Source organism: Cyprinus carpio, chromosome A12 (assembly GCF_018340385.1).
Source record: "Cyprinus carpio isolate SPL01 chromosome A12, ASM1834038v1, whole genome shotgun sequence".
Lineage (NCBI taxonomy): Eukaryota > Metazoa > Chordata > Actinopteri > Cypriniformes > Cyprinidae > Cyprinus > Cyprinus carpio.
Window position 1 is genome coordinate 25,527,274 of NC_056583.1, and position 15,914 is coordinate 25,543,187.

General features: G+C 32.0%; 1 protein-coding gene across 1 annotated transcript; it reads right to left on the bottom strand.

The window, feature by feature from the left end:
* Positions 1 to 489: 489 nt before the first annotated feature.
* Positions 490 to 14,311, bottom strand: LOC109053674 (annexin A4-like). Its single transcript, XM_042768180.1, has 15 exons — positions 14,158 to 14,311; positions 10,193 to 10,502; positions 9,105 to 9,136; positions 8,793 to 8,945; positions 8,112 to 8,199; positions 7,917 to 8,011; positions 7,717 to 7,830; positions 6,299 to 6,389; positions 6,135 to 6,214; positions 5,023 to 5,079; positions 4,825 to 4,918; positions 4,318 to 4,413; positions 2,816 to 2,874; positions 2,468 to 2,590; positions 490 to 1,604 (listed from the first exon to the last, which is right to left on the bottom strand). Exons 2-15 carry the CDS (start codon positions 10,491 to 10,493, stop codon positions 1,545 to 1,547), a joined length of 1,443 nt encoding a protein of 480 aa, XP_042624114.1. The 5' UTR covers positions 10,494 to 10,502; positions 14,158 to 14,311; the 3' UTR covers positions 490 to 1,544.
* Positions 14,312 to 15,914: the final 1,603 nt, after the last annotated feature.

The window sequence follows — 15,914 nt, forward strand, 5'->3', positions numbered from 1 at the left end:
GACATTTATGAAAACGTACTCTTGTTCTGAGAACTCAGTCAACGTTTCTTTCCACTGTAGCGATAAGACTGATTTGAGAGGATTTGTTGATGAATGTTCATGCATTATTCTTGTAGTGTACAGTATAAGCTAAAGCTGCATGTGCATTGAATGTTTAAATGTGAAGCTCTGATGACAATCATCAAAAAACACTCAAATTAAATATAATATAATGTTTGTTTGTTTATAATGCCAGCAACCACAGCAATATTCCATTGAGAAACAAGTGAAAAACAGGAAAAGTAAATAACTAACTAAATATATAAATAACAAATAAAAGCAAACTTTTTTTTTTTTTTTTTTTTTTATCTTTGATTTAAAAAATCTAAAACTCCATCTGGTCTCACTTGATTAAAAAAACACACTTTCAATATAAAATATAATATATAACATGACATGATATAATAATAGTTAATCAATCCAGAGAGACATAAGTAAACTGAGCTGGAGTTCATTCATAAGGTGTTTTTATTAACCAGACACAAATGTTACTAAACACAACAGTACAGATTAGTTTGACTGAGTAAACATACTATATATCCCTGAAAGAGTAGTCTTCATGTTAATAAACAGGTTAAAATCTCCTGTTTAACTAGTGATAATCAGGACTAAAGATTGCTGACTTTACTGCCCTCTACTGCTGCAGCAATTCACATTCATGCTAGGCATGGACCATGACAACAATTACCGTGAATCTCACAAAACGAAGCATATTTCACCCCAAACTCAATACAAGAAAATGTTTTGCGTGAATGAAAAATTAACATGACGAAAAATTATTTAAAATTGTTTAAACTGTAAAAAAAAAAAAAAAAAAAGTGAAATGTTATTAAACAATGTTAGTATTTGTTGTACAAAATCTGAACATAAAATAATAAGTTTTTATTATAAAACAGCATTTATTAAGAATCACTGTTCAGAAAAATGAAAAAAATGTGTGAAAAGAAACACATAAATGAAGCATTACAGGAAATTAAGCAGGAAAATGGCATGAAAAAAGTGTGAACAGATCTCAGTGTTCCTAAAAAAGGCTTGACTCTCTTTAAGCAAAGCTCATTTCTTGTTTTCTGTTTTGATTTTGGGGTGAAATATGTCACGTTTTCATGAAACTGAGCCATCAAGACCTTCATGATGATTGAGATAATTATATATTCTTCTTGCATAGAGATCATAAAGCTCACTTTATAAAAACTATGGCATATATTTCAGTACTATTTGGCATCAGGTACTGAAGACGCAGTACAAAATGTTCATTCTCTAGATATCATGCATAGTCTGAATAGATCGCAAAATAAAAGAAATGATTAGGACAATAATGTCGCTAAGGCACAAATGAAATGTTATTTTTGGCTGTGAACATAATAAGGATGTGAAGAGAGAGATTACAGCATTAGTTAAAACGACACTAGTGAGATTATCTGACATATTGATATACGAGTGTGATTAATATGATTATGATGTCACATATCCAGTCGTCATGGTAACGCGTCTGACTTCCTGGTTCTTCAGTCACTTCCTCCACACAGCTTCAGGAGCAGTTTCTTGTAATCGCCAGACGTGTCACCCTGAAGATTTGAGGAAAATAATATGCTAACAAAATATTCTATTTCTAGCTACGGAAGCACAAATAAACTCTTAGATGTATTAATTAATTATACTTAAAAAAAAATCCTTGAATAATATAATATAATATAATATAATATAATATAATATAATATATAATATAATATAATATAATATAATATAATATAAATAATATAATAAATCAATACTTTATACATTATAATATAATATATCAATGAATAATTATAACCAAAAATGTATAAAAGGTTTAAATGTATTAAAATGTTTATCTTGGATAATATATATATAAAAAAAAAAGTAAAACTAAATCTGGTCTCAGTTCATTAAAAAACAGAAATAAATAGAAAAAAAAAATTTTGTTTATAACAAAATAATAGCTATTTTCCCAGCAAGAAACTAGCTAATAAGTAAGTAAATAAACAACTATATCTATCTATCTATCTATCTATATATATATATATATATATATATACAAAATAAATCTAAAGTTTTTGATAATATAATATAATATAATAATATATTATAATAAATAAAATATAAAATAAAATAAATATGTTTGCTTGTTTATAATTTAGCACCATGCCAGAAACCACAGCTATATTAACAAGGAAAAGTTAAAAAAAGAAACCATTAAACTAATCTATGTATTTTAGTGCTGCAAATGCATGTTATACATTGCTTTTTAAAGCAGAAGAACCTCGTGTGTTATTCGGCACTCATGCATGCAGCTGAATCAGTGGGTAACTGTTGCCCACAGCAACATATTGTTTGAGTGTACATTTGTACGTCATACTTAGAAAGTATAGGGACCGTGCAGTATATTGTATATGTGTGTGTGACTTACAGAGATGGCAGTGTAGAGCGACTTCCCATACAGCCGCAGATACTCCTGTCTGATATCCAGCATGTCCACCTCAGAGCGGGACACCATGATGCGGATCAGAGTCCTGTCTTTGGTTCCCACACCCTAAATCAAGGTGAACATCAACAGCTCATGCATGCATATTGACCCACAATGAGATTTTACTAACATACATACATATGCTGTTCAGAAAACATCATCCAGCTCAGTGCTGGATTTACTGGGCTAGAAAAGTACAGCGTACATAGAAATAACTTACTTCTAACCATCAGACCTGCTGCTGGATGACAAAACTATAGCAAAACAACCACATAACCACATTTTCTCTACCTGCATGGCCTTGTGGAGACGTTCTGCAAAGTATGCACCAGTGTTTTTAATGCACTTCACTGAAAAAAAGAAAAACACAGATGGAGCATGATTATAAACTTGAACTACACATTACTTCATATTATAGAAAGAGGCATAGTTTATTGAGATTATAAGTAATACATTTAATCAGCTGCAGAGTATCAATTTTAACATGTTGCAACCATTTATAAAAGCAATAAGCCTTTAATTTGACTATGTTTAGGGACTATTAAATCAACACATGTATGGTAAACTTTGTCTAAAGTGAAAGGTTTTTACAGATTTTGATATCTTATTTTTTAACTCCATAAATCCGAAAATACTGTTTTTAGGAAATAAATGTTATATAAATCAGTGCAAATGATATATGAACAAACCCCTCAGTAAAAATCTTCAGGATATAGACAGGAATAAGTGTATGAGAGTGTTTGTGGAGAAACAAACTCTTGTTGAGAAACCTGCCTTTAAAGATATGTACTGTAACTGAAATCTACAGACGCAAACAAATAAAGTACAATAATAAAATCAGGCCAATGACATATGAACAAACCCCACAGTAAAATCATTCAGAATATAGAGAGGAATAAACCTGCTAAGTTTGATGTATGTAAGTGATACTAAATTGGAGAAAAAACTTTTAAAGATATGTTTTGTAATTGACATATTTAGACACAAATAAATAAAGTGCAATAATAAAATTAGGCCAATGATACAGTATATGAACAAACCCCTCAGTAAAAACCTCCAGAATATAGATAGGAATAAAACTGTAAGTTTTGGTGTATGAGAGTGCTGCTGAAGTGGAGAAACAAACTCTTGTTGAGAAACCTGCCTTTAAAGATATGTACTGTAACTGAAATCTACAGACGCAAACAAATAAAGTACAATAATAAAATCAGGCCAATGACATATGAACAAACCCCACAGTAAAAACCTTCACAATATAGATAGGAATAAAACTAAATTTTGGTGTATGTAAGTGCTACTGAAGTGGAAATTTCTTTTTTAAAGGTATGTACAGTATTGTAATTAAAATCTACAGATGCAAATAGATAAAGTGCAAATATAAAATAAGGCTAATGATGTATGAACAAACCCCTCAGTAAAAACCTTCAGAATAAAGATAGGAATAAAACTGCTAAGTTTGGTGTTTGTAAGTTGTGGTGAAGTGGAGATAAAAACTTTTAGAGATATGTATTGTAATTGAAATCTACAGACGCAAATAGATAAAGTGCAATTAAAATAACACATAATTGTGTATTTTAGATGTTTTCGTTCCACTAGTCTAAAAAAAACCCCCCACAAGTTATGGAAGCAAAACAGGCCAAAATTTCAAACTTGTCCTGTGCATGAAAAAAAATGGTTTTGCCTATTGTGTCATGTTTGCATATGTAAAACATTTTACTCATCATAACCTTCAGTCTTATTCAAAACCACTGATTCTATTCCAGTGCAGTGACCAATCAGAGCTCAGTACCCACCCACTGCCACCATTCCAGACTCCACGTTTCCAGACATCTCACTGCAGATGCTCTTCTCAATGTCTTTGCCGCACATCTGCTGGTACTCATGAAACACTGAGAAAGACATCGTATCCAAACGTTACTGACAATCTGTCAAACCTGGTGCAATGCATCATTTAATCTGCATTATCAGGGAATAATGACTTCATATTCAGTCTGTTCCTTACACAAATCTATCATACGACTTATAAAATAGTGCACAGAGAAATGTCGACTGTTATGAGACTTTAAGCATTGTTTTGTTTTTTTGTCTTTATTTTTGTTGTCATTTTTAGAGCAAATAAAGCAGAGGAAATCATTAAAAACTGCAACAGCGTATGAGGATTTTCCATATGATTCAGGGAACTCAAGTGGATAAATTTCTCTAGTTGACTGCTTCTGAACAGAATGTCCTAGTTAGGGAAATAACAGCAGTTCCTGTGTATCTCTGTGGCCGTTTAAGCGCAGTGGGCTGGTGGTTTTTACCTTGTCTCAGATGTGGTTTACTGCGAGCGCACAGAATCGCATTAAACTGAGACTCGTCGGTGCCGACTTTATTCTCTCCTGCAGCGTAGAGTTTCTGCAACACAGAAAACATGTATCTGTATGTGCACAACAGCAGCCAAAGATGCACATTTACATTAAAGGTGAATTTGTTTAAGCAAATCAAGGCTCGTCTCCAACCTGAGCTTCCTGTTTGGCCAGAGAAATGTCCACAGTCTCTTTCTCATCTCGATTACCCTGAAAACAAATTATGGAAAACATTTTTATCTATACAGTTCTGATTTTACAATCGGTTTTGGACTGGAAATTAATATTTTGTGTTGATCTACAGCAGTGTTATTATTGTTTTTTGTTAAAAATTGTTTGTATATATATATATATATATATATATATATATATATATATAAACTATTAATGACTAATAAATTAAATAGTAAAGGAAATAAAATTAAATCTAAATTTTAAATTGAAAATCTTAAACTTAAAAAAATTTAAAATAAAATACTGAAATAAAAGTATTATAAAGTTTAAGTATTAAAATGACTAAAAGTAAAACTGAAATAAGTATAAATTAAATACATTTTAGTTCAAGTTTATAACAAACTAAAATGATAACAAACTGACAATATAAAAATAAAAGCTATTTCTATTAAATTTGATTTGGTGTTGCATATGCATTACTTTTAAAGGATATTACTATAACTACAAGAAATAATGCTAGCTCAAAGTATAACTTAAAATATTATAATGCTATATTAATAATACTAAAATAACACTGATCTGCAGCAAAGAAGTCAAATATTTATTCACAAGATTACAATGTTTTATAAACCTCCTACATTGCCATTTATATTGCAACGTATTTTTTCCTGCTTAAAATAAAATAAAATAAAATAAAATAAAATAAAATAAAATAAAATAAAATAAAATAAAATAAAATAAAATAAAATAAAATAAAATAAAATAAAATAATAATAATAATAATAATAAATTAAAATTAAAATAAAAATAAAATAAAATTAAATTAAATTAAATTAAATTAAATTAAATTAAATGTTATGACAAAAACATAAGAGGTTTTGGTTATCTGATAAATGGCTGCAAGTTTGATTTACAATAAATTGTAATCAAGAAAATATTTTTGTAAAGATATTTTCCTGTTATTTTTCATATTTTTTAAAGATATGGCTAAAAACTCTGTGATTAATGATCACTAAAACATCAAATGCCCTACGTGAGAAATTGGTAAAGATGTGATGAAAGACCCAAAGCTGACTGATGAATGTCTGTACCTGAGACAGAGAGATGAGCAGACGGCGGAAGTGTCCAGACGTGTCGCCGCTGATGGCGTCCTCCAGAGATTTACCATACTCTAGACAACAAACACTCATCATAAACCTCTGCTAATTAAACACGTGATCGGCGATATTCAGCAGGTTTGTGATCACAGACTCACCTGCCTTATACACCTTATTAATCTCCTGAATCTCAGCATTACTACGAGAGGACAGAATCTCTATGAGACAGGCCTCATCGGTTCCTGCACCCTGAAAACACCAGTGAAACAATCATTACAAATACAACTCGCCATTTCTTTAATCATCTTAAAAGTGCTGTGACTTATATTCCAAAGAAACTCATATATTACAATTATGTATGTGAGCCTGTTTATTTGTACAACACATATAATTTCAGCTTCACTTTACATACATTAGCTTTGGCTTGCCATTTATAATAAATGTTGTTTATAAAGAATGACCCTGTGATTGATGTCTGTTTCATGCTTATATCTTTCATTCCTGTTCTGCTCCTGAATATCGATTTGTTGTGGAGTAAATACATATTTATAATGTTTATAAATGTTTCATTTACTGCTATTTTACATTATGTCTGACTGTAATAATAAAATGTGATTTATAATCTACACTAATGCGACTTTTGTATGTTTTTTGTTTTTTGCTCTCAACAATGCAATTTTGACTTATTTTCCAAAAAATAAAAAATTTTCTGATAACAAGGTTTTCATTCTATTTAAAAGTTATGTGAAATTATTTGGTTATTCACTGAAGATTTTTTGCTATTAAGCATCCTCATATTCACAGTCTAATATTTGTGGAAGTTGTTTTGGCAACAGAATAATAAAATATAAATGGTAATAGTGACTTTTTCCCTCAAAGTTCAAGCTTTTTTTCTCAGCATCCTGAGGGGGGAAAAAAACCTGACCTGTGAAATATAGACTTAGAATGCAAGATTTAATTTCCAAATTCTGTCTTTTTTTATCTGATTCTGAGTTTATGTCTTGCAGCTTTTTTTGCCATGGAATAAAAAATAAAAGATCATTGCATTTAACCCTTTAATCTTTTTTTCTAACAATTCTGAATTTATATCTTTTTTTATATCCAAGGAAAAAAAAGTCAGAATTGTGAGACAATATGTCACAATTACCTTATTTTATTTTTTTTTATTCTGTAGCAGAAACAAGCTTCCAAATATGTTTGATTAGTTTTCAGTCAGGTTTCTTTCATATTGTTCCAGTGCAGCATGATAATCACAGACTCAGAGCTCATCTGGCAGTACTTCTGCTCTCGACTCTGTAATTACACGCCTGTGTTTCATTAATGACTGCTGAGAAACTCAAGCAGCTGTATACGAGATCAAGCAAAAGCATGCTTGGCTGGGTCAGTGTCAGCACGTTTCCCTGCATACTACACTGGGATAAAGCGCTCAGCTTTTATCAGCACTGCATGTACGATTGTCTAGATCAGTCACTTACGAGGCTGCATTTCAGTGAGGATGCTGCCTATGCAGACAGCAAGTGCAACTGACCAATATATCTTTTTCCTGAAAAATGAAGGGAAAGAAAGCAAATCTCACAGAGATGGCCTCCTTGAGTTCAGAGGCGTCAAAGTGTGCAGGAGTCTTCAGCATGGCCAGCACCAGATCTTCAAAGTCTCCTTTCAGCTCTGACTTCAGATCGCTGAACAGATCCTGCAAAGCATTTTAAATGCAAAGTCACACACGAGAAACCTCAACACAGTCACAAGTATCTGATGCTTCATTCCTCATCTGTTCACCTTGCCGTAGGTGGTTTTATACGCCGCCTTCAACGGCACGCGCTGCTTGTTGGATCGAGTGCCGAGAAGCTCAATAATGGCGTTTTCATCAGTTCCTGTGAGCAAAACACATTCAGCTCTTTGTATTTAAAGACATGTGAATGTATAGTATACAAACGTTTTTGTGGTGCAAATATATTAATAATTTCTTCTCACCGAAGCCCTTCATGGCTTTCCGTAACACCTCGACGTCTCTGAGAGGATCGGCGCCAGGAAGGTCCTTGATGGATCCGCGGTATCCCTTCTAAACATGGAAAACATTAGGAAACACTTAAAACTGGTCACATCTTACATTGTTACAATATTATTTCATATTTTGATTTTTATTATATTTTATAAATTGTAAATAAATAAATGCATTTAAAATGTAACTAATTAATTTTTCTGTAATTAATCAAGATTAAACTGATATTGCGATTAATCAGTTAATGGCATCTTTTTACTGTACTGATACTGCTGCCTCTGTTGAAGATGTTTTTTTTTAATTCATCAATTTCTGAAGAAAATTAGTAAATATAGCCATTTAACATTACAGTAAAGTTGCGCCATCATTTTAAACATTTAACAGGCCTAAACTGTTACAGAACCTAATATTACAACTTTTCATTTACGTGAACTAAAAACAATCATCACATAAGCACATTAAAATAAATGTTACATTTAGCTGTTTTTAACGCATTTATTAGAAAAAAATAATTGCATTTCTGAAACTTGGTTGATTTGACACGGAATGACCTTTTAATATTTAATTATTTGAGGTTTTCCATGACTGTGGTGACCTTGACAATCTAAACCAAACTAAAGCCTGATGCGGCTGATGAAGCTGAAGTCTCTCACATTGGCAGTAGGAGCGACCGGCGGTGTCGGTCCGGTCGGGACACCTCCTCCATACCCGGGCATTGACGGGTTCGGGGCACCTGGGTACGCTGGCATGGGCTGCTGTCCCGGAGCTGGGCCCCCGGGGTAACCCTGAGGCATTCCTCCACCCGGCTGCATTTATAAGACAAGACACATGATGCATTTCACTTCGCACCTCAGAAGAAGAGCTTAATGGAACAACAGTTCAACCAAAATACTGCAGTGCATTTGAAAATACAGTACATGACTGATTGTGTACAATAAAAGAGGCAGAAATAAAGGGATCCTTACAGCTCCAAACCCTGGTTGGCCGCCCCATCCACCTGTTAACAACACAAATAACTCAGTGCTACTGTCTCGCTGACAATAAAAACACAAAGCATTATGCAACAACATCACTTTAAAAAAATTATGCATGATGCATGAAAAACAGAAATTGATGCATTTAAAATGCAATGTAAAAAAACTAAACATTAAAGAGTTTTACTCTTGATGTTTTATTTTTTCCCAAAAAGTTTTTTGCAAAGATTTATAGTTTTGTTTTAATTTTTCTGCATTCTGTTTTAATTAAATTTTAATCATCCAAAAGGATGTCTAAGCAACTGAATTCCTAAAACTTTAACAATTTTATGATTTATTAAAATTTTAACAATAATAGTGTCCTATGAAATGTTTTTTAAAATTCTGTGTTGTGTTTTAATTTTTCTGGATTCTGTGTATTACGATTTACTACAAATATTATTATCAAAAGCACTGGTAAACAAATAAATTAATAAAAAAAATATATTTAAATAAAAATTAATCTTTTAAAATTTTATAATTTCCTTTCATTTTTTTTAATTTAAATGAAAACACAAATGAAAAATAAATGTGTGATATTGGTTAAAAAAATGATGTTTTATTACTTTTATTAATTTGAGAAGATCATTCTACTGTACAGTAAATTTTTATGCCTAGTTTCCATGATTCTGTCCACGTTTTCCACACTGCGGAACATTTTCTTTTTCTGTTTTGTCAGCATGCAAACAGCTTTTCAAATTAGAATGTGGTCTTATTAATATATTAATATATATATATATATATATATAATATATTAATATATATATATATATATATATATATATATATATATATATATATATATATATATATATATATATATATATATATATATATATAATTTGAAGTGCATCAGCTCCTGTTTATGATGCATAATTTTTTAAATATGTATAATTTGGAAAATAATGCATTAAAATGACTTATTTTTAATTGCCAAATACATCCCATTAATGCTCAGTTTTTCAGAAGCTGAGGTCAGTATGTGCAGCTCATCCAGTTGTAGGATCCCATGATGCTCCTGCTACAGAGCTCAGACTAACCGGATTGGCCTGCAGGGGGCATGTTGGGGTAGGTCCCGGGTTGGGCACCGGGGTAACCTCCTGCCTGTGGCGGAAAGCCTCCTCCTGGGGCTGCTGGGTAACCGCCGGCTTGAGGAGGGTAACCGCCGGCCTGAGGTGGGTATCCTGCTCCGGGGGGACACGCTCCGGGCTGAGGGGGGTAGTATCCACCCTGGGGTGGATAGGCTCCTGGTTGGGGTGGGTATCCACCCGGGGCCTGCTGATACGGGCCGGAGGCGGGAGGGTAACTTCCACCCGCAGGAGGGTATCCAGGGTAACTCATCTCTGACACCTGCACACATGCAGGAACATGAAGTCAGATCACATCAATCATCAGCAGCAACTCGAATGTGATAAATGATGTCGAAAAATACAACACCAGGCAAAACTGGTGACAGTGCAGCTGAAAATGATTCATAATTTCATGACATTCACATTATCTTAATTACTGTTTACATCTGTATGAAAAAGTCTGCTGCAGACTTTCATTCATTCACTCTGAGATCCCTAAAAAACGGTCTGTTTTTTGTAAAACACAACTTTTGTGTGTTTTTCCTTCCAAAAAAAGTCACGGTTTATCATGAATAATATAGGATAGTCAAATTAACAAATGACAATTCATGCAATTAATAAAAGATCTTCTCTCTCTGTTTATGATCTGTTTAGATCTTTTTTTTTTTTTTTTTTGTAGCAAATTTTCAGCAATTGCACATTTTTGTTTGTTTACACAAAAACTGCTGTAACTTTTGCACAAAGTTCTGCCATAATACATAATTATTTAAAAATATATCTATCTGTAATATGTTGCTAAATACATAATATTTAATTTTTTTAATAAATAAAAATTTAAAATACAAATAAATGTATTTATTTACTTTTATGACCATAATATTTAAGTTTTTTAAAGAAAAAATGTTTAAAATAAAAATAAATATATGTATTTACTTTTATGACCATTTTTACAGCAGGGAGGCATATTTTGTTAATTAATTTAGATTATAGCTGTTCATTTTGTATCCCTCATTGCTGTACAGCGATTTGCATTTTTGTTTTACACAAAACTGATTAATGTTTTGCATTATTTAAATATTTATTAAATCTGCTGCACTAAAAATTAAAAAAAGACAGGGCATCAAATGATAATTTTTAGTGGTCTTTACCATGTAGGTATTCCTATTTTTATAATCTTGCTTACAAACCGTTGGCTCGGCCCGATCTGTACACACACCCAGAAGTCAAGAGTGTGATAAGAAATCTTTAAAGCCTTTAAGGAGGGAATATTTCAACACTGCAATCCAACATCCAATGTGTGTATATAACACACTGACCAAACAATACGTGTGTGTGTGTGTGTGTGTGTGTGTGTGTGTGTGTGTGTGTGTGTGTGTGTGTTTTTCTGTATATATACACAAGAGTATATATATATAATGAATATGCATGATATATATATATATATATATATATATATATATATATATATTAGACTTGTGCCGGTATTCGGTAATGCGATATATTGCGGTAATGAATATGCATGATATTGTTATCGTGGGCACTTCTAAATACCGTGAATAATTATATATGACAAATTATTCAGAATTTGGAATGCATTTTAAGAATATTTTTACCATCAACTGCTCAAAATGCACAACACCACTGTCTGCTGCTTGAAAGAAGCGTGCGCTCTGATATAAACAAGCAGGTAAGAGAAGCACATGGAGGAACACGTGAGAGACGCGCTAAATGAAATCACATTCACTCTCTGACAGCAGATGGCGCTAAAATGCAGCCCTTACCCTGTAAACTCCATAAATAAAGCAGCTGCTACTTTCTAAAACGTATTTAAATAGATTTAAATAGCCATTCAGATTTGTGGATTTGCTATGGTGTTCATCACAGAGCCAAATACTTTAATATTTAGACTTAATAGGCTATTTTATTTTCAAACTTTTTTTTTTTTAATCTGGACTACAACATGCCCTAGATATTGTTTGAAAGTGTTTTGATTCTTTATTGTTCATTCACTCTTTACATTAGGGCTTCTTTAGTTAACAAACTGCCAATGAAAAATTCTTCTGAACATTCATTAATCTTAGGTATTCCAATATTTAATAACACATTGTTAAAAATGAAAGTTGCAACTGTGTTATTTAATGAGCTAACATAAACTAAGACTTGTATTTTTTTAACAAAGATTAATAACTTCTATAGCAAATGTAGCTATTGCTCATTGTTTAGCTGTGCATTTATTGAATGAGCACTATGCGATGTCCGAACTGATTACACTATATTTTATGTATTGCACTATATTTTATGTAAACATCATTTTCTATTTTTAAACTGTCTTAAATTCTTTTTAAATCAATTTTTTAAATCATTTTCAAAGTTCTTAAATCGCTTGTTTTTATTTTTGAGGTTATTTTTCTTCATGATTTTTTTTTACTTTATTTTATGTAAAGCACTTTGAATTACCATTGTGTACAAAATGTGCTATATAAATAAACTTGACTTGTGTTAATGCATAATGTTAATGCATTAACTAAGGTTAACTAATGATGTCTTATTGTAAAGTGATACCTATTGGTCTTTATAGTTCTTTTGCACTTTAATGTGTAAAGCTTTTAACTTTATATATTTTTTCTGTATTGCTTTATTGTATTTAAATGTTCAGTTATTTTTGTTATAAGAAAAAAAGTTATTTAACCTGTTATACTGTATTATGACCACTTAAATTTCAATACCGTGATAATACCGTATACCATGATAAAAGCATAAGCAATTAATCACAACAGGAAAATTTGATACCGGCATATGCTCTAATATATATATATATATATATATATATATATATAATATATATATATATATATATATATATATATATATATATATATACATATATATATATTATTTCATGTCAGGGATAAAACACCTTCCTCTATTTGCAACTTTAAATAAACTGATAAAGCCAAGAGGTTCACAAACTTTTCCCAACAAAGATATTTAGATATAAAGTGCTATAACTTTTCCAGTCATTTGCAATTTTTAAAAACATCACATCACACTTACAAATCATTTCTAGCTGGATAAAAATAATAAAGATAATTCAGTACATTTACCATATGAATTTCAATGACTTTTCCAGAACACACTATTAAAACTCACTTATATTTCCAGATTTTCCAAGACCATAGAAGAAACCCATTTTGTACAATTGTGTATTATTTAATATGGCTCTTTTTATCTAGTTATAGAAACTGTATTTTTAGTTTAACTCAGAACTGTGCATATCAATTTGGGCACAGTTTGTTTACTAATTCATTCAGGTTTGGGTCAACTTGAGGGTGAGTAAAAGATAACAGAAGTTTCATTTATGGGTGAACTGTCCCTTTAAGGGTCCACTAACTTTCTCGCGTGACTGTATGCTGCTAGTAAGCTTTTGGTCGAAGCCCCTGCGTGTTAAACAGTGATCAGCGGTCAAACCGCACTGAAGCTCAGATCTGCAGTCATCCTGCTCTACACGACACAAATCAGCGCACTGCTTGAAGAAACGCACTGCAGCACAGACTCGTGTCTAAACATGAACCGAAACGCTCACGGCCTGACAGTCGCATACTACATACTACATACTACATGCTACATGCTACATACTACATACTACATACTACATACTACAGTGCGCACTTCGGCGTCGCTCTAAATAAAAACGACGGCCGAAGATTTCGGATTACACGACACACACCCAAACCATCTGAAACACACATCTGAATCAGGAAACAAGTGTAACATTCGGCATCGCGTTGCCAAGAAACATCTAAAGAACATCGCTTCACGCGGATTCATGCACACAGCGTTACATTGTGACTATCAAGAGCGCGCTGGGAGCGCAGCAAACGCGCGGTATATTGACGTTTTAACGCAGTAAAAAAGACTGTAAATGCTAAACTTACTGGGATGTGTGTGATGCGATGACTGGAGCTCGTGAGTTTGGACTGAATGAGGAAGTGTGTCACTATGGGTGGGACCCGATCCTGCCTTTACATCCCAAACAAAACATCCCTGCATTACGTGCTTTCTTTAACCCTTTCACGCATGAATGATTAAATCACAAAGTAGTATTTTTTTATATGTTTGTTTTTACTTTTTAAGCAAGTGAAAAATCAGGTCAATATTTTATGATACATAAACCAAAGTCATTTCTGTTTTGAATACTGCAATAATGTAACTGAACATCATGTGTAATGTTGTTTTGTGGATGTATGTCTCAGGTTTGCAGACGCCTGAGAGCAGTTAAAACTAAGTCTACACGTTTTCTAAATAGCACTTATTGTAATACTGTTCATGCTCTGTTTACTATTTATTAGATTTATTGATGTATTTATTTTATGCACCCAAAGGATTGCATTTCAATTTCATCGTTGTACTCACAAAATGACAATAAAGAGATTTATTCATTCATTCAATAACTTTTTTTTTCAATACATTTTATTTTAAGGGAATTGCATATCTGTCCACTGTAGTGGACACCTGCATCAAATGTATAAAAAGTGATTCAATAGAACTTATTGTTTGGTCTTAAAAAACATGTTTTTAAAACATTTATTAAGAGCAAATGGTATGAATATGAAAATTAAATAACAACAAGACGGCACGATAAAGTTAAGTGTAACAAACAAAAGGTAAGAGAGTGTGTGTGTGGGGGGGGGAGTGTTATTCATACACAGGTACACACACACACACACACACACACACAAATGCAGTCATGCACACACATATCCCTGCACACATACAGTACATGCCTACACTTTAATATGACCTATATATCTAGATATAGACTATATAAGCATTGAACTCAATTATACAGTCTAAAGACTATTTTATGTTGCTGTTTAATAAAGAAGTGTAAATTTCATCATAATTTTGATAAAACACACAAAGTAAGGCATAATCTTATATCTTGGCCCAACAGGCACAATATATCCTTTGGCGCATAATGTCCACATAAATGTACAAGAAAAACATTATTAAAATCTGGATAAAAGTATATCTTATTTAGCTGAAAAAATATTTTTGGCATCTGTCTGGTTTTCTTAGAATAAAAGGATTTAACATGTATTCCTGAGGTGCATCTCCTATTCCCGCCGAGATTCTGAATGTATTATGCATTATATCTCAAAACAAGAAAGAGATACAAAGACAATAATTAAATGGAATCATAGACAACACTTTGGTGGTTCACTAGTTGGTGGTTGGGACATGGTGCTACAATGGTTCAAAATGTAGTGGACACCATTCATGAAAGGGTTAAAAGAAAGATCACCTTTACTAATGATGCTAGACTATTGTGGGTTATTACAAGGGCATTTTAAACAGTTATTCCTTGAATGTATTTTTATTTTACTTCTTATTTTACCAGTTTACTAGTATTTTGCTAGGCTTATTGGTTTTAGTTTTAATTTACTAATAAGTAATCCAAAATGTGCTACTTAAAGTCTATAGCAGTCATATTTCACAGCTAACAAAATACATTCTAAGAACATTTTGCTAACGTTCCCATATTATAAAAACACTTTTAAGTTAAAAACATCAAATTTTTGACATTTTTCTTTCTTTCTTTGTGATACAGACGTTAAGTGAACATTCCAGTTAATCATTTTGCAGACATTATTGGAATGATCTCTGAACATTCTGAAACAATAGAAACAAC